Below are 23,781 nucleotides of genomic sequence, written 5' to 3'. Positions count from 1 at the left end.
CCCAGCTACAAGGGAGGCTGAGGCAGGAGAATCACTTGAATCCGGGAGGTGGAGGTTGCAGTGAGCCGAGATCATGCCACTGCACTCCAGCCTGGGTGACAGAACAAGACTCTCTCCCCAACAACAACAACAACAACAAAAAGCTACAGGACTTGGATGAGAGGAAGAGTTCCTAACCGTTAAGCATTGCCCGTAATCCCTGAATCAGGGCTGACTGTTGACTGAGAGTGTGCACAACACATATCCACTTTTTGAGTCTCTATAATTGGACAGTGAATGATACGACCCTCTTTTTCTGTTGTATTTGTAAATCTCACCACCCTGAGCCACCTTGTCTCAGAAAAAAATCACAAAGCTCTTAAACCACTTGCAGTTCACTCTGCAGAGTGGGGCAGTTTTCCTACCTAAAATCTAGTCGGTGGTACTTCCCTAACAATGAAAATATAATAAATAATTATTCACTAAATATGATTGAAATGACAGATAATACAGGAAAAGCAAGAAGAGCAAAGGCACTTAGAGCCTGACTATGAGGTCTGCCTAGTTGCTTGGCAGGTAGAATTCTCTCACCCGGCCAGGCGTGGTGGCTCACTCCTATAATTCCAGCACTTTGGGAGGCCGCAGTGGGTGGACTGCTTGAGCTCAGGAGTTCGAGACTAGCCTGGGCAACATGGTGAAACCCCATCTCTACCAAAAATACAAAAGTTAGCTGGGCATGGTGGTGCATGCCTGTAGTCCCAGCTTCTCAGGAGGCTGAGGCGGGAGGATGGCTTGAACCCGGGAGGCAGAGGTTGCAGTGAACTGAGATTGCACCACTGCATGCCAGCCTGGGTGATACGAGTGAGAGCTTGTCCAAAAAAAAAAAAAAAATTCTCTTACCCAAGAGAAATGCCCAAGCAGGCACTTCTCTGAGGCTCTCCAGCTAGCTGCTTGGAGGCTCTCCAGGTTACGAACAGAGGGCTCTGGGCTGCTGGTTTCCACCTGTCTGTAAGTCTACAACAATGGATTAATAAATGAATGAATCAATGAACGAGCAAAAAAAAAAAAAAGGAAAAGAGAACAACTGCCCTCAGTAGCTACTGATATGCTGAAGCACTGTACTCAGTAGAGATCAGCAGGAGATCGAGACCATCCTGGTTAACACAGTGAAACCCCGTCTCTACTAAAAATACAAAAAATTAGCCAGGCGTGGTGGCAGGCGCCTGTAGTCCCAGCTGCTCCGGAGGCTGAGGCAGGAGAATCGTTTGAACCCGGGAGGTGGAGGTTGCAGTGAGCCGAGATTGCACCACTGCACTCCAGCCTGGTTTCAGAGAGAGACTTCCTCTCAAAAAAAACAAAAACAAAATTATTTCTGAGGTGTTCTTGTTTCTATGGAGTGTAGGCTATGTATTTTGTGATATTTTGTGGAAATTGTGTCTGGTCACATATGCCAAATAACACCCAGCTAAATGTAGCATGTGGCAGACGGGGAAGTAGCTAAGAGACCTTGGAACGACACCCAACTTGCCTAGATCTTGATGCCTGCTGCCACCGCTGCCCAAAGCCATAGTCCTGCCCTCAGGGCCAACCCCAGACATGTCCTTCAAATCTTAGCATTTCCTAACTGGCTTCCATTCTTGGTTCTAGCTGGCTGTGCTCTAACACTTTTTATAGAAAAAGCAAGCTGTGACTTCTTATAGGTTGAAGAAGAGGGAAGGATGGTGATGGCCAAAGAAAACCGTGACCCCCCCTCCTCCTTACCTTTCCTTCTTCAAGTCTTTTGATTCTTGAAATATTATTCCTAAGAAGTTGTGAATCTCTGGTTCATTGTATCCCCTTTCTAAGAGGAATGACTTACAGGTTTCAGTTCCCAAAACAGCTGTATTTTATGAGAGCTTTTTAGGAGTTTTTGAAAAATCAGATAAAAATCTCTTGTCTTCAATGATATCTGCTCTGTCACATCACACCACATGCCACTGCCACGCCGAGAAGTGCATATAGTGTTGTAAAAAAGTATACTATATAATTCTGCAGTATTGGATAGAAAATAAAAATATTTCTGTTAAAAGGCATGATTTTAAATAATCTGATGTCATAATTAATAAAATGTAAAATGACTAACTTCCCCGAAGTGACAATTGCATAAACACAGGAAGAAAAATGTGAGTAAAGCAGAATAACTGTTTAATTTGTGTGCGCTCATTTTGACAATATCTATTCATACGAAGTCTGCCTAGTTTTGCTTCTGCTGCATGGATTCACAAGCTTCCTTTCAGCTCTGTAGTTATATTTTTGAAAACATAAAAGGCTTTGTTCGTTCTTTGAGGAGGGAAATGGGGACCATTATCATAGAAAATGTGATTTTTTTGGCGTGACTTGAGATATAACTGTATCATCCCCAAAAAGACTGTGCTTTATTTTTCAGTCGACTAAGCAGTATGTTCCTGGTAAGTCGTAGAAATGATGGTAACTTTATTAACTTGCATGAATGCTTTGCATTTTTCCATGACAACATGATGCTGGTATTGATGCTTAGTAAGCAGCCTAAGAGACCGCCCCCTTGTAGATGCCAGCATGGAATGAGAGAATTTAGTTGTGTCTGAGGCATGTATGTTTTTATGTCTGGAATTGCCTTTGTGTATGTGTGTATGTTTATTTTTAAAAAGAGAGAAGTAATGGAAAACACCTATTTGACAGTATATGTCCTGGCAAGCTGATTAGCCACCATTATTAAGACATTCTTCTGAGATGAGATGTCTACTGGAATGCCTTTTTTCTCTGTGGCTTAAGAAACTTCCCAGCCTTTAGAGTCCCTAGAGACCCACGGAAGGGTGTCGGTCTGTAATGCCTGCATTTGGAAATGTTGCCCTCTAGTGTCTGCACATGGTCGGCTCACCGAGAACTGTCTTAGGTTGCAGGTTGGTGTCTCTCCACGGAGTACAGAAGAACTCAATACAGCAAAAACCAGCCTCTCCTTTCCTAAGTAACGTGAATCTACCATCTGCCACAATTTCTGTGGCAGACTTAAAAGAAAAAAATCACTATTTAAGAGAAAAATCACCATTTTTTTCTAAAGATAAAAATAGTGCACGTGCAGAGTGAAAACAAATTTTAATATATGGGGCAGTCATAGGGACAAAACCAACAATGGTGTCCTTTGTGAGGACTATGTACATAACAGAGTTGCTCTGTGGCCAGTAGCATGAATACCATTTGAATGAGTGACAGAATGCAGTGAAATACAGAGCCAGCCCCACCTGGCTGTATGGCTTTGGGTGAAGTCGTTCAACCTCTCTGGCACTTTCTCCTGAAAACTAAGGGGCATGAACACAAGGGGTGATCTGAAGGCCCCTCCTGCTCTTAAGATCTGTGATCTCTATAAAATCACCATTGACCTGCTGTAGCACGGAGCGGCTTCAGAAGCTTCACACTTCGTTGCATTTCAGCTACAATGACCTTGACATTCCCTACAGCTGCCCACCAACACAGATCAGGGAGGGTGCCTGTTTGTGTAAGATCAGACCAGGCTGTGAGGTATATACCAACTGGTGATAAAACTCAGGGGTACCACAGTCTAAGGCTGCAGGTAATTGTTAGGATTATACCACACTTTTGTCAGGAAATGCTTAGTCTGTTTGTACCATGGATTATCTGGTGTAGGAGGGAACACCTCCATCCTGAGTAGCTTCTATCTCCCACCGAGCCGGACTTCACTTACAAATACCAAAGTCATACATTCGGGGATTTTGACACCTTACTGCAGCTGTCAAGGACACAAAGAATAAACGCCCGCTCTTAGCCACTTCTTCCTAGAGCAGGATGTCTTTAATTCCGTATGCTTTTTCTTTTTTTTTTTTAATTTTATTATTATTATACTTTAAGTTTTAGGGTACATGTGCACAACGTGCAGGTTTGTTACATATGTATACATGTGCCTTGTTGGCGTGCTGCACCCATTAACTCGTCATTTAGCATTAGGTATATCTCCTAATGCTGTCCCTCCCCACTCCCCCCCCTTTTTTTATTATTCATTTTAACTATGGAGATACCTGTAGTTTGCTCAAAAAGACAGCAACTTTATTTTTTTTTCCTACTTCTCTTTAGACATAGTCTGAAGGATAGGAAAATCTAGGCACTGGCAGAGAGCTGCAGAATATGGTGTGCTCGGCATTTCCACATGGTAGGAATAAGCCTTATAAATATGGATGTGCATTCCTGTAACGTCATTCTCCAGCATTCCACATCACAACAAAATGGTCCAATTTGAACGAATAAAATATAGTTCCTTGTAGCTCACATTCCAGTCTCAACAGTAACTCCATTCATGGCCACCAGCAACATGGAGCATCAGTTGAGGCACAAGTTTCCACTCTCCCTTCTGCTTATACTTCCGTGTGTATAAAGAAGGAGTCTGGGGGCTGAGTGTGGTGGCTCATGCCTATAATTCCAGCACTCCGGGAGGTCGAGGTGGGTGGATCACTTGAGGCCAGGAGTTCAAGACCAGCCTGGCCAGCGTGGTGAAACCCCCATCTCTACTAAAAATATAAAAATTAGCCGGACGTGGTGGCATGTGCCTGTAATCCCAGCTACTCGGGAGGCTGAGGCAGGAGAATCGCTTGAACCCCAGAGGTGGAGGTTGCAGTGAGCCGAGATCGTGCCATTGGCACTCCAGACTGGGTGACAGAGCGAGACTCTATTGCAGAAAAAAAAAAAAAGAGAAGGAACCTAGGGATATATATATTTTTAAAGATGGGAGGAGTGGTAGTTTATCTCTCTGAAAACTTAAAGGCTGGCTTATCTTAACAGTCTGGTTTTCAGTGATTGTTTATCTCATAGTTCCTCTGCCTGAGTAGTGGGCAGAATTAAAGTAACAAAAAAGACACATTTATCCACATAGTCAACTCACATGACACCTGAGATTGTCAAACAGGTGTGAGCAGTAAACTTAATCGTTGATATAATAAATCACACAAAGTGTCCTAACAGCCAGTCTCCTCTGAGTTGGCCGAAGGAAGCATTCGGAGGAGGTACCACAGGGAGAGCCTGTAGGGGCAAGGCCTTGGCCTTGGCCTCGGACCCTGAGTCCTGCCCTGGCCTGGGTCCACTGTCTCATCCCAGACGGCTGTAGGGCATGTCTTCGAGGACAGTGCTTCGTCTGGACATAGAAACTATAGCCCTCCTGTTCGTCATGGCCGCCATTCTCAGTTTCTCTTCCCAAGTTCCCCAGCCACCAGCCTGAGTTTATTTTCTCTGGGGGGATTTCAAGCCAGCTTTTTTACTAAGATGCACACTTTCATCCGCATGATGCTGATTTTGCCAGGATGAACATATCTGTGACATACATGATAGATACATTCTGCTTCCCTCCCTCCCTCTGCCCTCCCCTGCCAACATCCCCCAGCTGTTGTAACTGCAGCTGGTCTGCTCTTCCTGGGCCCTGCTCCCTCTTCTTCCCTATGCATTTTCTCTGTTCCCTGTCTCTTCCTCTCGATTTGCCTCTTTAATTCTCAACTTCACTTCCTAACATTACTCTTTTCATTTCTCTGCTTTGTACCAGGCACCTTCTTTTTCCTGTTCTTATTCCTTTTTTTTTCTTTCCATGTTCTCTTTTCTATTTGTAGATATAATAGTCATTCCATCTTTGGACATTATTTCAATTCAGACTGTGATTACATTTTGCCTTATTCTTTTTTTGTCTTTTAAGCGTCAGGATGGACCAACAGGAGTATTATAAAAAGGGCCCTAATGAAGTAAAATAGGCCAGGTGTGATGGCTCATGCCTGTAATGCCAGCACTTTGGGAGGCTGAGGCAGGAGGACTGCTTGAGTCTAGGAGTTCCAGACCAGCCTGAGCAACATAGCAAGACCCCACCCAACTCTACAAAAATTTAAAAAATTAGTCGGGCATGGTGGTGTGCACCTGTAGTCCCACCTATTTAGGAGGCTGATGTGGCAGAATTCCTTGAGCCCAGGAGTTTGAGGCTGCAGTGAGCTATGATGGCACTACTGCACTTTAGCCTGGGCAACAGAAGGAGACCCCAAGTCTAAAACAATAAAATTTAATTTAAAAAATTTAAAATGAAGTAAAGTTTAAGTATATTCATTTTGTGTGTGTGTGATGATGGCAAAAATCCTAAGTAAATGGTATTAGAGTGTTAGGCCAGGTCCTCCTTGGAAGTTCATTAAAGAATTATCCTTTCCAGCTGGGTGCATTGGCTCATACCTGTAATCCCAGCACCTTGGGAGCCTAATGCAGGAGGATCAGTTGAGCCCAGGAGTTTGCAACGAGCCTGGGCATCATGGTGAGACCTTGTCTCTACAAAAAAATCTGAAAATTAGCCATGTGTGGTGGTCGATGCATGTGGTCCTAGCTACTTGGGAGGCTAAGGCAGGAGGATCACTTGAGCCCAGGAGATCGAGGCTGCAGTGAGCTACGATCATGCCACTGCACTCTAGCCTGTGCGACAGAATGAGACCCTGTCTCAGAAAAAAAAAAAAAAGGAATTATCCTTTCCACTGTAAGCACAAGAAATGTCCTCATCTCAGCATTGGTAAAAAGCAGACCCTCCCAACAGGAGATGTCTCAATCTAAGGCGATTTAGAACAGTTTCCAGTTCTTGGCCAACACTCCTAGAGAAGGCGGGGCTGGGCGGACACAGGAACCATTCCCACCTCTTCTGCACAGGTCCCCACCCCCTCCCAAGGCTGCAAGGTGAGATGGGCCTGTTACCTTGTTACTCCATGTCCTCTTGTCTAACTCCATCCATCGGCTGTTCTAACCGTGCCTGCTTATTGATTTGCTTAGAGTAGATACTACCTGCCACTTCCTGTTGGACTTGTTTTTAGAAGACACCTTTTCAGCCTTCTCCCCACAACCCTTCCAGGCTGCTGACGCTGTACTTCCCTTGCTGAACTGGCTTTTCATGTGTGCGTCTTTCCTGTGAGGCTGGGAGAGCCAGGCATACAAGCCCTTGCCTGGCTGTGCTCCTGATTTGGCATGCTGGGTTCACCAGGGGGCATGTGGAGGGGACCCTTGGGCTTATCTCTGTTGTATCTCTGCAGTCTCATTGCCCACTGTGCAAGGCTGAGGGGGAGCTGAGCAAAGGTGGGTGGATTTGGTAACACTGAGTTCAAAGGGAGAGAAGATATTTCCCTCAAGGGATTCTTCTGCCAGGGAACATCATTGAAGTATTAGAAATACTCTGCCTCTTTATTTCTGCCCCTGGAAGAAAGAAGTACAAAGTCAAATTTATGAGCACCAGCGGAGTACAATGAAAACAACACAGAGTGTTATTTTTAAAAGACCTGAGTTCAGATTCCTTTTGAGCCACTCATTCTTTCCATAAGCTTGGGCCAGTCACCTCTCTCCACTGGGCCTCAGACATTTTTTGCAAAGTGGGGGGTTTGGAGTAGGTGATTGCTATGACTTTTTGCAGCTCTGTGGGATTAAATATTAGCCAGATTAGAGATAAATATTAGGCCAGGTGCGGGGGCTCATGTCTGTAATCCCAGCACTTTGGGAGGCCGAGGTGGGCGGATTGCTTGAGACCAGGAGTTTGAGACCAGCCTGGGCAACTTGTTGAAACCCCATCTCTACAAAAAATACAAAAGTTAGCTGGCTGTGGTGGTGCATGCCTGTAGTCCCAGCTACTTGGAAGGCTGAGGTGGGAGGATCACCTGAGCATGGGAGAATCATCTGAACCTGGGAATTCAAGGTTGCAATGAGGCGAAATTGGGCCACTGCACTCCAGCCTGGGCAACAGAGGGAGACCCTGTCTCAAACAAACAAATAAACAAACAGAGAAAGATGAGCATTTCAGAAAATATATTCTTTGAGGAATATAATGACCATGAAACCCAAGGACCTAGGTCTAGAGCAGTGGTTCTCAGCTGGGGGCAATTTTACCCCCCAGGGGACTTTGGGCAACTTCTGGAGACACTTTTGCTTTTCTAATCTGGCCTTCCTCTACTTGCAAATACTATTTAATCTTCCTAATTTCTACCACATTTTCCCCTCCCTTCTCCCTGTCCTTTTAGCCACCACTCACCAGTAATCAGTCCCTCCCTGGCTTTTCCCCTCTTGGTTCCTCTGTCTCCTTTGTCATGGTTAGGTGGCCACAGCAAGGCAAAGAGGACGTCCAGATTGTTCCTATCCTTTATAGGGTTTTAGTATTGATCATGGAAAGACTTGCTGGCTCTGGGGCCTTCTTTGCCTTGGCGGTGACCCAGTGTGGCAGAATGCAATGTTCTGGTTTGGGGTCTCAAGCTAAGGGCTGGTGAGGAAGGCTGCAGAAGTATAAATCTTCAAAGTGAATATGTCCCAAAGGGGCTGGAGAGTTGCACCAACCTTTAGGGTCTTGATTTCCCTCAGTGGTTCCTACATTTCATGTAACTGTTTTCTATAATTTTTTTTGCACTTTTAAAAGACTTTTTATATAAATGAATTTATAGGTTAATCAAAAATTTTTGTCATAACATATATCCCAACTTTTGGTTCAGAAAATGTGGCCCCCATGCCCACTGGGAAATGTTGGGATCTCCATGAAAGAGGTGGCTGGATGAAAAAGCTCATGGCTTGAAGGTGGGAAAGAAAAAAAAAAAAGAAAAGAAAAGAAAGTGGAAAACAAATTAACTTGTTACAGGATGGCATCATGGTTTCCTGGCATGGTGTTGAGTCTAGAAATCAGTTGTGCACAAGGTGTGCCTCAGTGCTCACTAGATATGCAGGAGAACCTGGTCGTGGTGGTTGTGAACTGCTTCACTGCTTCAGAATGTCTTTCTTCTGTTTCTCTCCAGCAACAGTTGGGCAAGAATATCAAGTTTGGGCAGCGGCCACTCAATGCCATTCCCATGAAGAAGGCGAACAGTGGAGAGGCTAGCTTAGAAGAGGATCTGTTCCTGACCAGTCCCATGGAAATTGTGACTCAGCAGGACATCATCCTCTCAGACGCAGAGAACAAGGTAAGTCTCCTCCACGGAATGACTTGACTGCTCATAAACCAGGGCAGGACATTGGGCCTCCAGTAACTGTGGGGTCTGCAGCGGGGGAATTACAGGGAGGAGCTTTTCTGATGAGTAGCTCAGGGCTCGAGGGCACTTCCTGGTAGGTGTCCTGACCTGTAGCCAACGAAGAGGACGGGGAGGAAGATGAGACATGCCCTTTGCAGGCGGTCTTCCCAGTGTCTTTCACTTACCCTTCAAGGCTTATGCCCACCTCTTCTGGGAAGCTGTACCTGGCCTCACCCCAAGCTATACTGTCTTCTTGTGCCTTTGCTGTGTGTCTTCACCATTTTTTACACGTCTGTTCTCCCTATCTGTGTCCATGTAACTGTTTTCTCTCCATCTCTAAACATGGGATTCTTTGAGAACAAACTGGGTCTGACACATCTTTGTCTCCCTAGGACTGAGCCACTGCCTGCTTTGCAGTACTGCCTAATTATTTGTCCAACTGGACTAATTTAAAGGGAAATGAAAAAAGAAATGCGTAGGGGCTCCATGAGGCAGAAGACATCAAACAGGCCAACTTGAAGAGTACCTAGTCTGGAAAGAAAGACACATCCTGTCTAAATTTGATCTCTTGACACTTTGAGCATATCCTGAAATGAGAGTTCTTCCAAAGCAGCAGAAAAGATGTCCTTAGACCTCTTAGGGAAAAAGGAGCAAAGTCCAACCAGTAGCTAGTCAGAAATTCTCTAGGTGAGGCACTGGGGTTTCACTTTTTAAAAACAAAACAAAACAAAACAACAACAACAACAACAAAAAACCATTCTCTAGGCTCTGCCTATCAAGACCCCTGGAATTTTGTTGGGTGTTATTAAAATGGGCATGCCTCAGAAGAAATCATGCGTTATCAACTGATGCGTCATAACAGTAGTGAGAAAGATGAGTGATTTGCAGAGGCAAGTGAGGAAGGGATGTGAAAAAGGACATTCCTCCCCTGTTGCCCATTGTGACACCTGGCACCCACACATGGACACCCTTTGTGTGGTAGGTCAAGCAGGGATGGGCCCATCTCTCCCGGCAGGTCTAAAATTGCTCTTCCCAACCTCTCCAGTGCTAGGCAGAAGCAACAGCCATCGCCTTGGTGCAGGGGGTATCCTGAGATCTGAAGCAAATGTCCTCACAGTTATTGATGAGCTCATAAGTGCTGGGCACTGTGGCCTGGGGGATTGTTTGTTCAGCAGGCTCTGTCTCAGATATGGGCATTACAGAGGTGAGCAAGATTCTACAAGGGGCCCCCCCATCTCTGTAGTTTACACCCTAATGAGAGGGTGTAACAAACAACAAACAAGTCAACCAATGTATAAATTGAATCATTTCAGATCAAGAAAAATGCTGGCTGCACAGAAAATAAGACAGGGTAATGGAAAAGTGAGTAACTTGGTGGTGGAGAGGTCTCTTATTTGGATGAGGAGTGTAGCAGGACCCTGGAGGGGGCAAGGGGAGGGTAGAGAGAGGTGCCAAGCCGGATTGTATAGACCATGGGAAAAGGGTAAATTCTATTTGGAAGATAATAGGAAGCCTCTGAGTAATTTTAAGCAGAGCAGTGACATAATCTGATTTGTATTTTCTGAAGATTCCTCTAAGTGTGGTGTGGAGAACAGACGGAGGTAGGGCAAGCTGACATGGTTGCTCTGGAAGGGAAGAAAAGACTCTTTCGTAAGAAATGGCAATACAGGATAGATGGTATCGCAGGGGCCAGGCAGTATGGCTCATACCTAGAATGCCAGCACTTTGTGAAGCTGAGGTGGGAGGATCACTTGATGCCAGGAGTTTGAGAACAACCTGGGCAACATTTTGTAGAGACCTCATTTCTACAGCAATTATAAAATAGGCTGGGCGCGGTGGCTCACGCCTGTAATCCCAGCACTTTGGGAGGCCGAGGTGGGTGGATCACCTGAGGTCAGGAGTTCGAGATCAGCCTGGCCAATATGGTGAAACCCCATCTCTACTAAAAATACAAAAATTAGCCGGATGCGGTGGCGCATGCCTGTAATCCCAGCTACTCAGGAGGTTGAGGCTGGAGAATAGCTTGAAGCCAGGAGGCAGAGGTTGCAGTGAGCTGAGATCACACCACTGTGCTCCAGACTGGGTGACAGAGTGAGACTTTGTCTCAAAAAAACATATATAAAAAGTAAAAAATTAGCCAGATGTGGCACATGCCTCTAGTCCCAGCTACCTGAGTGGCTGAGGCTTGAGCCCCGGAGTTCTAGGCTACAGTGAGCTATGATTGTAGAGCTGTACTCCAGCCTGGGAGACAAAGTGAGACCCTGTCTCAAAAAAAAGAAAAAGAAGATACCACTATAGGAGGCATAGTGGGCCATATGAAAGGTACAAATGACCTCTGGGGGTCTCCTGGGCATGCCTAGGACATGGGGCTATGAATCTTTAGCCTTTTTCTTCTCCCTTTCTGCTGTTTTCTTGGCCCCTCCCTGGTCTTTCACCTTCTCAGCCCAGCTCTTTGCATGTGGAGTTGGTAGGCCTTCTTTCTTCTCACTCATTGCTTAGATGGGAGAGGTGTGGCTGGAGAAGGGGCAGAGGCAGCCAGCAAGGCCAAAAGCATTGAGGTTGGAGGCCATGTATGAGACACAGCCATGCACCCCAGGGAAAGTGGCTGTTGAGCTACTCACATTCTGTCAGGCAGTGGAGAAAAACACAAAGGACCGAGACTGGGGACTACCCAGGTGGGAAACACACTGAACTCGGGGAGAGGCTGGTGCACCCTCTGTGTCTCAGGTAGTGCTGGTGGAGTTTGGATATTAGCATAGTCCCCACTGGGACACCTGCTGGCTCTCTGAGGCCAGCTGCACCCCTATGTAGAGGAGGGGGTGGCCCTACCCAGGCACAGACAGTGTCTGGTTATTTGCCCAGAACTTCCTGCTCAGGCCTTTGACTTGAATGCTCTCTTACTGTTCCAGCCCAGTGATACGCCAAGTTCTCTAAGTCCTCTGAATCTCCCTGGAGCTGGAAGTGAGATGGAAGAGAAGGTAACATGATTTGAACTTATTTATTTAGCTTCTTTCCTTACCTAACTTTCATCTACCCCCCTCCTTTTTTTTTTTTTTGCGACCTGCTGCCTCATTTTCCATTCATAAACGTTGCCTTCATATATTTAAATTCCTTCAGAATGCCACTAGTGACAGATGTTGGAGCATCTGTTTCCATGGCAAGGCAACTGCTGGAACTGAACTCTGCTCTGAAAACTAGCCATACTCCCAGCATGCCTGTGTTTGGGGTCCTAGAATTTGGTAGCTTTCCTCAGAGGATCATGTACTTCAAGACCCTGTTAATTGATTGAAAAAGGCATTCCAGAATACCTGAACTCCAGTCTGTAAGGAAACGAGTGCTCTTATATTTAGAGAAGCAAAACAAAAACAAAACAAAAAAGCACTTTAGCATTTCTCTACTTTTATGTTGTTTTTTAAACTTTTCTGTGTCCTTTTTTTAAAACCTGGGAGTTTACCTGCAGGAGTGTAAGAACCCTGTGGACTCTTCTCCCCGGGCACCTCTTCTGTAGGAGCCGATCTGCCCCATTGAGGACCTTTCATCTGCACAAGGGGCCAGGCATCCTCCCAAGGCCTGGCAGACAGTATAGGAAGCAGGATCTGCTCCTGAAGAAGGGGATGGCTCAAGACAGTGCTGCCGCCCAGACAATGAGGAAGCCAGCTGGGATAACTAGAAACAAAGCACAGCACTTAAATCTCAGCATCAAGTGTTTATCTATGTCTTCAATCTGTCACATTTGGCTCCGACTCCTTTTTCCCATGCATCTATTAGGGGATGGAAACAAATGTTTAATTCAGCAATAGCTCAGAATCTGATGCCCATTATAAAGATAACCATAAATAAATGAAAGCTAGAAGGCCAAAGCTTGATTTTTCTCTGCTTCTTGTCATAAATTAATATATACTGAGCATCTATTTTGCTGTTAGAGCTAGCTGCTTGGTCTTTCATTTTTTGCACATAAATATAGAAGATAATCGCAAAAAGCAAGCCCTTCTGCTAAACCTCACCACTCCATGCCTACAGCAGGAACAAACAAATAAACCCTGGCCACATCAGAGCTGCTGGCCTAGCGCCGCACCCCCTGCTGCACTCTAGCAGGAGCCCTTTGCTTGCCGCCAGCCTGTGAATTCTCTGTAGGTACAGGCATGGCGTCCTACCTTCTGATTCAGTGTGGCCTCTGGGTTTGGGCTGTATCACGATCTCTCTGATCTTTCCAAATCTACGCTTCATCTGAGGTTGTGTTTTTTTAGTGATTGCATCCGTATTCTAGAGCTGCAGGCCATTCCACAATTCATCCTTTGAAGGACCGCACTTGTCCTGGTGGCAGATTTTTGCTGCTCATTTTTCTCATCAGGTCCCTCTTCCTTTTATCTTCTCAGTGCAGTCAGTACCCTGAGACTTCTTTGGAGTGATTGTACCAAAACTTTTTTTTTTCTGTGACAGAGTCTTGCTCTGTGGGCTAGGCTATAGTGCAGCCTAGCGATCTCAGCTCACTGCAACCTCCACATCCTGGGTTCAAGCAATTCTCATGCATCAGCCTCCCCAGCTGGGATAACAGGTGTGCACCACCACACCTGGCTAATTTATTTTTATTTTTAAAATGTTTAGTAGAAATGGGGTTTTGCCATGTTGTCCAGACTGGTCTCGAACTCCTGGCCTCAAGTGATCTGCCCGCCTCAGCCTCCCAAAGTGCTGGGATTACAGGTGTGAGCCATCACACCCAGCCATACCAAAACATTTTTGTCGATCAGGAATTTCGTGTTCCAGGTATAGATGCTATACTTTATTTTCTTTTATTCCTTCAACAAATATTTATTGAGCACTGACCAAATGAGGTTTGCTACGTGGGTGTAAAGGGGACCCATACAAAGATGAAAAAAGACACACTCCCAGCCTCAAAGGGACTAAGTCCTGTGTAGGAGCTGAGGCATATATGCAGTGTCTGAGAGTTTAACAGTTCTTAGCACAGAGGTGATCTAATCCAGGGGTCAGCAAACTACTCATTATTTTAGGCGTTGTGACATGAAGCTACAAGTACTCTCCTTTGTGCCACTCTTCCTTCATAGCACAAAAAGCAACCAAAGACAATTGGTGTGGCTGTGGCCCGGTAAACCTCTGATTTTCCAAAACAGGCTGTGGGCAGGATATGGCCTCCTGGCTATGTTTTGCTAATCTCGGAGCTACTCTGAACCTCGTATTAGTCAAAGTAGGAAAATTAGTTCCTAAAAGTTATATGACTTTTACAAGTTAATACCAGTGGATGCTGGCAGAACAAATAGTCAGTGTCCTTTGGTTCCAAAATGGGTGTTCATTTCATTTTCTGAGGAGTTCCCTCTGCTCACCTGCATTCCCTGGGCCAGGCTGTGCGAGGCACGCTCTGGAACGAGTGCTACGGTTCTGCGATTCCCTGCAGGTTGTCTTCTGATCCCAACTGACTTTCTATTTTAATCTCCCCTATAGGTTGCTCCTGTTAAACCGTCTCGGCCAAAAAGGCACTTCTCTTCTGCTGGCACCATCGAAAGTGTCAACTTAGATGCCATCCCCCTGGCCATCGCTCGCCTGGACAACAGTGCCGCCAAGCACAAGCTGGCTGTTAAGCCAAAAAAACAGAGGGTGTCAAAGAAGCACAGGCGCCTTGCCCAGGTGTGTAGAGCCTGCATGGGCTGGCCAGGCAGGTGCCCTTGCCTACTGGGCACTAATTCTACAAGTGGGTTGGCATTGGGGTGGAGCCATGTAAAGACCTGAGTGTCTCCCCATCCGGAACTTGAGTGTGTGGCGGTGTTGGGGAATACACAGGCCTGTTTACTTTCCTCGCCCTTTCTGGCATGCGGCTGGTGGACCTCAGAGGGAGAGGTTGCCTTTTGAGGGGCTCCAGACCCGTTGTGTTTGCTTTGCATTGTAAAAGTGGTTTAGTCAATGCTCCCTCAGTTTGACTAGGATAGGCTTCCAAATCACAAACTTCAGGGGACATTAATGAAGTCCAAGTCTCTTTTTGCTCATCTATCTAATGCTGGAATGTTGGTTTTCCTCATTTGTTCATATTAAGAAATTAGGGAATGACAAAGGAGTTGGGGGGAAGGGGGGCGCGGAAACAGAATACACGTCCTTTTCTCCATTCCCACGACAGAGTCTTGCGTGGGGTGACCGATGCCTGAGTTTAGCTATCCCTGAACTTGAGAATACCTGCTTCCAAGTGTTCTTGAGAAATTAAGAGGGCCGCTGGCACTGTGAATAGGAAAAGGAACGACTGTGGGTGGAGAAAGCAAAAGGCTAATTGTGTTTTCCTTTCCAATGTTAGGATCCACAACATGAGCAAGGCGGCCTTAAGAGTCGACCCTCCCTGGACCAGAACGGACACCCAGGCGAGGACAAGCCAACATGGCACGAAGAGGAACCCAATCCGCCGGATTCCGAGGAAGAGAGAAGACGCCAAGAAGACTACTGGCGAGAATTGGAGGCCAAGTGCAAGCGGCAAAAGGCGGAAGCAGCCGAGAAGAGACGCCTAGAGGAGCAGAGGCTGCAGGCGCTGGAGAGGAGGCTTTGGGAAGAGAACAGAAGGCAGGAGCTCTTGGAGGAGGAGGGCGAGGGGCAGGAGCCGCCTCTAGAGAAGGAAAGGGCGCCGCGGGAAGAGCAGCGGCGGAGCCTGGAAGCGCCAGGTTGGGAGGACGCCGAGCGGAGGGAGCGTGAGGAGCGCAAGCGCCTGGAGGCCGAGGAGGAGCTCAGGCGTCTGCAGGCCCAGGCCCAGGCGGAAGAGAGGCGGCGGCTGGAGGAGGACGCCAGGCTGGAGGAGGACGCCAGGCTAGAGGAGCGGAGGCGGCAGGAGGAGGAAGAAGGAAGATGCGCGGAGGAGCTCAAAAGGCAGGAGGAGGAGGAGGCTGAAGGATGGGAAGAGCTGGAACAGCAGGAGGAGGCGGAGGTGCAGGGGCCGCCCCAGGCTTTGGAGGAGATTGGGGAGGGCCGGCGGGGCGCGGAGGAGGAGGATCTGGGGGAAGAGGAGGAGGATCTGGGGGAAGAGGCGGAGGATCTGGGGGAAGAGGAGGAGGAGGGCCAGGCGCATCTGGAGGACAGGAGGGGCCAGCTCAGTGAGCTTCTGAACGACTTTGAGGAGAGGCCGGAAGACCAGGAACACCTGCAACCGGAAGGACAAAGAGAACACTCCGAGGAGCCAAGCATTGGCGAGGAGCAGAACCCAGAGGCCGAGCGGCGAAGAGAGCAGCAGGGAAGGAGCGGGGATTTCCAGGGGGCTGATCGTCCTGGGCCCGAGGAAAAGAGAGAAGAAGGGGACACGGAGCCTCTCCGGAAACAAGAGGGGCCCGTGGAAGCCGCGCAGCCTCCGGTGGAGAGGAAAGAAGCCGCCGCCCTTGAACAAGGCCGCAAGGTGGAGGAGCTGCGGTGGCAGGAGGTGGACGAGAGGCAGACCATGCCCCGGCCCTACACGTTCCAGGTGTCCTCCGGGGGGAAGCAGATTCTCTTTCCCAAAGTCAACCTGAGCCCTGTGACACCCGCAAAGGACACGGGGCTCACCGTTGCCTCCCAGGAACCAAAGGCCCCCAAAGCCAGCCCAGTCCAGCACGCCCTACCGTCGTCCCTGAGCGTTCCCCACACCGCCATTCTGGTCACGGGCGCGCAGCTCTGTGGCCCGGCCGTCAACCTGAGCCAGATCAAGGACACCGCGTGCAAGTCCCTCCTGGGCTTGGAGGAGAAGAAGCACGCGGACGCCCCAGCTGGGGAGAACCCTCCCCGAGGCCCCGGCGACGCGCGGGCGGGCAGCGGGAAGGCTAAGCCCCCCCAGGAGTCTCCCAGCAGCGCGTCCGCACTCGCAGAATGGGCTTCCATTCGGTCCAGAATCCTGAAGAACGCTGAGAGTGACCCGCGCAGCAGCGAGAGGGACCAGTCGAAGCCCGGTGATGAGTCCACTCCCAGGGGCCGGTGTGATTCCCGCGGGAACCTCCGGAAGACTCCGCCAGTCAATGCAAAGTTTTCTATTATGCCTGCCTGGCAGAAATTTTCCGATGGTGGCACGGAGACCTCCAAACAGAACACGGAAGCTGAAAGCATACGAAAAAGACCCATGCTGGGACCCAGCGAAGATACAGCCCCCCAGCCTCCTCCTGCTGGTGTTCGCGAGCTCGGTAAGGGTCCGGAGAAGTCGGAGATGCACCGGGAGCCCGCAGACACCACCGAGGGATGCAAATTTGCCAAAGACCTCCCGTCTTTCCTTGTCCCAAGCCTTCCTTACCCTCCGCAGAAAGTGGTGGCCCACGCAGAGTTCACGACCTCGTCGGACAGCGAGACTGCAAAAGGGATAGCAAAGCCAGACCCTGTGATGCCAGGTGGGGAGGAAAAAACTTCACCGTTTGGAATAAAATTGAGAAGGACCAACTATTTGCGCTTCAACTGCGACCAACAGGCAGAACAGAAGAAGAAGAAGAGGCACAGCAGCACCGGAGACAGCGCGGATGCAGGGCCGCCTGCAGCGGGGAGCGCTCGTGGAGAGAAAGAGATGGAGGGTGTGGCCCTCAAGCATGGTCCATCCCTCCCCCAAGAGCGGAAGCAAGCCCCTTCCACCCGGAGGGACTCCGCTGAACCTGCCAGCAGCCAGACCCCGGCTCCGGAGCACGACAAGGCCGCAAACAAAATGCCACTGGCACAGAAGCCAGCACTGGCTCCCAAGCCCACCAGTCAGACCCCACCAGCATCCCCACTTTCCAAACTGAGCAGGCCCTACTTGGTAGAGCTGCTGTCTCGTCGAGCGGGGAGGCCGGACCCAGAGCCAAGTGAGCCGTCCAAGGAGGGCCAAGAGAGCAGTGACCGCCGGCCACCCTCGCCCCCAGGCCCCGAGGAAAGGAAGGGACAGAAGAGGGACGAGGAGGAAGAGGCGACAGAGAGGAAACCTGCTTCCCCACCTCTGCCTGCCGCTCAGCAAGAGAAACCTTCTCAAACACCCGAGGCCGGGAGGAAAGGTAGGTAGCTGCAGGGTGGGAAACTGCTGCCAGCCGAGGTGTCAGAGCCAGGGCATCAAGAAGAGGCCCACACGCAGGTTCATGAGAATAATTTACCAACAATACAGATTTGAAAAAGGAAAGTTTTATTAGAAAGAACGCTGCAGAACAAAACAGTGGGGCGCCTCAGTGAGAGGACTGAGTGCCCTGGTGGATCTTCCTTAGGAGCATTTAAGGACCTTAAGTCGAAAGCTTAAGGGTAATTGGAAGGGTAATTTGGGCCACATTAGCCACGTAAGTCGTGAGAAATGATTACACTTGTGGACATTTAGGCGCCTTAATGTCAGCAAGGGTTGCAAAATGAGTTTTGCCATGACATTCCAGAGATGTCTAGAAATTCTAGTTATAAAAGTTGAAAAGCCTGGAACCAGATGCCTACGTTAGATACTAGGGAAGTTCAATTCTGAATTCCCCAGATAAGGAGTTTTGCCTCTGGATGGTCTGTTTGATGGTCACCAGGTGGTCTTTGTGCTCCTCGTCTGCCTCTGTCCAGCTCACTGACTACGTCACTGCTAGAACCAGAAGTGCCCAATGCCAGAGGTAGTCAGTGGAGCTGGTGTTGGGCACACCTTCATTAATTAGAGGCCGGTGTGGGATTCCCGAAAGACAGTCACTCATGAGTCATAGTAAGGCTCGTTATTTCTCATTCTTTCAAATTTGGGAAATGCTGACCAATTCTGCAGTGTGTCTGCAGTTCACTCTTGATAATGATACTTATTTACACAAGCGATAAAAAGGTTAGATGAATGCCTTTTCGGTTGGCAATAGAAATTGAAATAATAATCCCAGTGACCGAAGATGTCATTAACCATTTTGAGGGGGCCTCACAGTGATGATAAAACTGGAATGTCTCCTACCAGTGTCTTCACTGTATCTCTGGGCAGTAGTGGCACCATGATGGCAGTTTAGGGGACTTTTGGTGTCTCCATCAGACCCATGGATCCTCTCTATGGGATAATTGACTGTCTCCATTTTATGTAAAATGCTCTGCAAATGCAGCTTGGGTCCCTCCATCCCCCCACCCTCGCCCAGCTCACCACTGCAGAGCCCTCTTACAAATAAATTTTGGAGCAAGCCTTACCTCTGGGTGACCCTGATGTTTCTTCAGATTAAATGTTTGGGCCAACAAAGCTGTCAGTTGGATTAGCTTTTGTGCCCCCAGAGAACCTTCATCTAATACTTTCTCTTTTCTATTATGCAGATATAGGAGGTAAAGTATGGGTCAAAGCCAAAAGTTACTCACATTTCCCAGAGAAATTGTCCCCTGAGGTTTTCTTAGGAGGGATTGTTTTCTCCTTTGCTCAAGTATTTAGATTTGGGGCAGTTTTTGCAGAGGAATGATTTGTTTCCTGAGGAGTGTTGGTCTGGTTACTTGCCTTTACAGAAGACCCCATATATCCTTATTTTATTGTTTATTATTAGTAGTATCTAGAGACAGGGTCTTGCTATGTTGCCCAGGCTGGTCTTGAACTCCCGGGATCATGCATCCCTCCTGCCTAAGCCTCCTGGTAGGTGGGACTACAGGTGTGAGCCACCGCACCCAGCTTGTCCTTTTTAAATGGTCCACTTGCTTGGCCTGGTTTCCTGGACAGACATGTTGATCAGCAGTTTCTAGACCATTTCTCCCTAATGATTTCTGTTTGTCCTGCTGGATGAGGGGCCCGTTTTCGGTTTTGCCCCTAGTGTTTGTGGCACTGGCTTTCATAGTATCTGCAAAGTCTCACAGCCTTGTCTGCTATGTCACTTGCCATCTCCAAAGAAGTCATGCTTCTGCTCACTTCCTTCCCTTAGGGCCTTCCCCTTGATTATTATAATTTTCTCCCCAAATCTATTACTGTCCATGTTTTCCTTCCCAGTGGAGCCAGTGAGGACAGATTCTGGGCTGTCACACTCTGCTATTTGAATTTTTCCTGATTCGATACAGAAATAGCCTGAAAGCAAGGATCACTCTCTCCATTCACTGGGGTTTTGTTATGCAGCTTGCTGCTGTAGGCCAGCACTGGCCAAATTTGTTTGACTGAACACCCCATCAGGATAAAAATGTTAGGCAAGGACCTGCAATTTATTTGTTGATTGTATACATGTAGTATCATTGTTAGCTAAAACCCCTGGAGCACCAGCTATACTTACACTTAACAACAGTGGATCTAAATCTGCAATTGCAAATCATGGTGCTATTTTTTATTCTCTTTGGCCAACTTCTTGTTGAATCTGATTTCTTCAGAAGTAGCAGGCAAAGAGCTTATCAGCTCTGCTATTTTCTCATACTTGTATTATTAGTAGTATATTGTCTGCAGGACTTTCTTTATGCCATATGCCATTTGTCCATTGTGGAAGGGATCATTTAGTTAAAAGGAGATATAAACTCACCAAACTGCAGAACCTCCCATATGCTAAATTCAAGAACCACTGAGAACAAAAAGCACCCACCACATGCAGCCCCACATAGCCTTCCCAGCTTCCCTGGAGATTCTTTAAACATACCATTTGTTATTACATGGCCTTTGAATATATGGGCTATGGGGTCACTGCCAGTCAGGGTACTAAGTATTAGAAAAGCTTGATTTTGACCAGGCGTGGTGGCTCACACCTGTAATCCCAGCACTTTGGGAGGCTGAGGTGGGCAAATTGCTTGAGCCTACCAGGAGTTCAGGACCAGCCTGGCAATGTGGCGAAACCCCGTCTCTACAAAGAATACAAAAATTAGCTGGGCATGACACACACCTGTGGTCCTAGCTACTTGGGAGCCTGAGGTGGGAGAATCGCTTGAGCCTAGTAGGTCGAGGGTACAGTGAGCTGCGATCTCACCACTGCACTCCAACCTGAGTGACAGAGTGAGACCCTGTCTCAAAAAAAGAAAAAAAAAAAAGCTTGATTTTGTTTTTATCCTTACATTTAAAAATAGAGAAATAGAAATTCTAATCTTTCTTTCTTAACTCCAGTGAATTGCCTTTCACATTTCCTGTGACATATGCAACCTTTTTTGGAGACCAGTGCTTTATAAAGAGGTCTGCATTCCCAAGGCTGGGGCCAGTGAGGACAAATACGTAGGCTTGTAGGGTGTTGACTCTGAATCTACCTGATGAGATTAAAACAGCAATGATAATCCCCATGTGCTTGTACTATAAACGCTTTCAGGCCAGGCACAGTGGCTCACACCTATAATCTCGCAGTTTGGGAAGCCAAGGTGGGCAGATCACTTGAGGCAAGGAGTTCAAGACCAGCCTGGCCAACATGGTGAAACCCTGTCTCTACTAAAAATACAAAAATTAGCCAGGTGTGGTGGTGGGCACCTGTAATCCCAGCTACTCGGAGGCTGAGGCAGGAGGATTGCTTGAACCCGGGATGCAGAGGTTGCAGTGAGCAGAGATTGTGCCACTGCACTCCAGCCTGGGTGACTCCATCTCAAAAAGAAAAAGACAAAAAAAAAAACCTTTCATTACACATAGCATCTCATTCTGAAATTCTAATGTACTTATGGTGGATAGAACAGAAAAATAGCTTAGTATCCCTTCCTCCAAGGAATGCCCTTTGGGAGTAGTGACTAGAACCCTGTGATCCTTGCTCATCTCCTCAGAACTTGAAGAGGCAACTCAGGTGGACTATGATATGCCTGTCCACTGAGTTTAGAATGAGAGAGAATGGGTTTATATTGGAGCAAAATACATTTTTAATTCGGAATTTTGAACTCCTCAAATAGGTGATGCAATTGACTATCTTTCAAAACCTTGACTGTAATAAGAGATTTTACTGTGTTTGGATGATTTCAACACTAGTCATCCTTTGTGCTTCATCATTTACAAAGTTATTTGCATCGTCTCCTTCGGTGCTCACAGCACACGGATAGGTAGGTAGTCTTGGCTCCATCTTACAGACATGGACAGCAGTATCTGAAAAGTTGAGTGACTTGCCCGCTCCCTACAGTGGTAATGATGGCACATGGAGGAGTTCTTTCCTAGACTAAGTGATCTTCTGTTATCACAGCCCCATCATAGTGTGAGTGATGGTCCAGTGTTGAAGCTTCTGAATATATACTCTTTGGTGTGGGTGACTTCGCCATCTTGGGTGCCTCACATGGAGGTGGGGAGGCCCTTCCACCAGCTTCATAAAAGAATGGCAGTAACCTTCATGATCCCAAAGCAACCTCTACTTTGGTAGCAGAAACCTGTCAGGCACTAGCCTCCCCCTGAGGTGGACTCAGTTTATATATAAACCGGATCTGAATTCCACATTGTGATCTTTCACTGCCACATCTTGTGCTTCTAAGAGAACCTCTAATGATTTGGGTCCCTTTTTGTCACTGAATCCCAGTTGAGCTAGGCCTGGTCAGTAGACATTTCTCCTACCAATTTTCCCAAATACAGCATCTTGTCTTTGCTGTCTTTTAGTTTTCTTTGGTATTGGTAGATTTCTGCTGGTCTCTGAGGTTCTGCAGGCAGTTGTGGAGGATAAACAGTTTTATTCTTCTTCTCCCATTTTTGAGAAGTGTCAAGAGAAGCACTTGTGTGGGCCTGGGATTGGGGTAAAACGCTGAGATGAAGGAGACCCGCCAAGGCCACTGCGTCCACATTGCACCCAGCTGTTCCAGTACTGCAACCACTATCTTCCCTCCTCCTCCTACCCAGAGATTTCTTTTTTCAAATTAGTCAATTATAAATTTCATTACTAATACTTAAAGGCATTTTGACCCTTCCAGTAAACAATAGTTTAAGTTGTTGGCAGGAAACTGGCTGGTTGTTTTAGCGACCTTCCCAAGCAAGTTCAGATTCAGTGTTTAGCCAGAATCAGAATTCCCTTTGGTATAATAGCTTTCTGTAGAAATCATTTAGATCTTGGCAACTTGGTTTTTAGAAGTTTTCTAAAGAAGTGTTACAGGGACCTGGAGTAAAAAACAGAAACTCATTAAGTTTCAGTGTAAAGCAGAATGTTTGAGGTGATGAATTCTTTTTGATTTTCTGGTTAACTAAAGATGAATCAAAAACTCTTTCAAATTCAGTTTTGTTTTAAAATACTTCTAAGAGGTGTCAGTTTTATTTTCTCTGTTAGATCATAACTGAATCGTTATTTGATGATTTAGGGATATTGCAGTGCCCCAGGCTCATTATAAATATGAATTCTCTTTGTACAGCATTGTAGATCTAAAGAATATAGAAAAATAAGCAGAATCTGCCCCCTGCCCTTTTTGCTTGAATTTCTAATTTGAATTTATTTTCTCATCATTGCTCTTTCTTTTCATCCTGGAGTACAATATAAAATCCAGTTGACTGAGAGCCCTGGAAGTAAGGTTCTGGACTACCAAAGTGTAAACTTTATTTTGGATTTCAAAAACAATGCTATAGTGAGCCCCTTTCCTTTGAGATAATAAGAGATTCAGTAACTGATTATCTCTGAACATGCATAATTTTTACTTGAGGGAAAAGGAGATTCTTGTCTCATAGGCATATAAGAACAGCTCACTTTTGTAGAGTGACCAGGATTTGCCAAGAACTGTTGTAAATGTTCTGGTTCCCAGGATCTCTTTTAATTTTAATGGCAACCCAATAAGACATTATCATCTCCACTTTCTAGATTAGAAAACTAAAGCTTAGAGAAGTTAAGTAGTTTTTGTAAGATCATCAAAGATCAAATCCAGATCTGCTCAATTTCAGAGCCTAGTACTCAACCTGTCACACCAACCTCCTGTGAGGTATTTACCCCCAATTACATAGGTGAGACAGTCAACCACAAGAAAAACAGAGACTGAAGTCAGAAGGCCTGTGTTCTAGCTTCAGAAGCCTTTGTACTAACTGCTGAAT

The 23,781-nt window shown here is 47.0% G+C and overlaps 1 protein-coding gene across 4 annotated transcripts in view; it reads left to right on the top strand.

Moving 5' to 3' along the window:
- Positions 1-23,781, top strand: part of CRACD (capping protein inhibiting regulator of actin dynamics) — a 289,402-nt gene that overhangs the window by 258,669 nt on the left and 6,952 nt on the right. For 2 of the 4 annotated variants that reach the window (XM_030818899.1, XM_030818898.1), the window contains 4 exons: positions 8,775-8,939; positions 11,897-11,965; positions 14,445-14,627; positions 15,283-17,947. In XM_030818899.1, coding sequence (XP_030674759.1) covers positions 8,829-8,939; positions 11,897-11,965; positions 14,445-14,627; positions 15,283-17,947 — 3,028 coding nt within the window. In that variant the 5' untranslated portion in view covers positions 8,775-8,828. Of the gene's footprint in view, positions 1-2,404; positions 2,427-7,771; positions 8,940-11,896; positions 11,966-14,444; positions 14,628-15,282; positions 17,948-23,781 lie in introns of those variants that run through there. The other 2 variants (XM_030818900.1, XM_030818897.1) reach the window with 2 other exon arrangements.

Source organism: Nomascus leucogenys, chromosome 9 (assembly GCF_006542625.1).
Source record: "Nomascus leucogenys isolate Asia chromosome 9, Asia_NLE_v1, whole genome shotgun sequence".
NCBI lineage: Eukaryota > Metazoa > Chordata > Mammalia > Primates > Hylobatidae > Nomascus > Nomascus leucogenys.
This window is presented reverse-complemented; position numbering and strand designations above follow the sequence as displayed.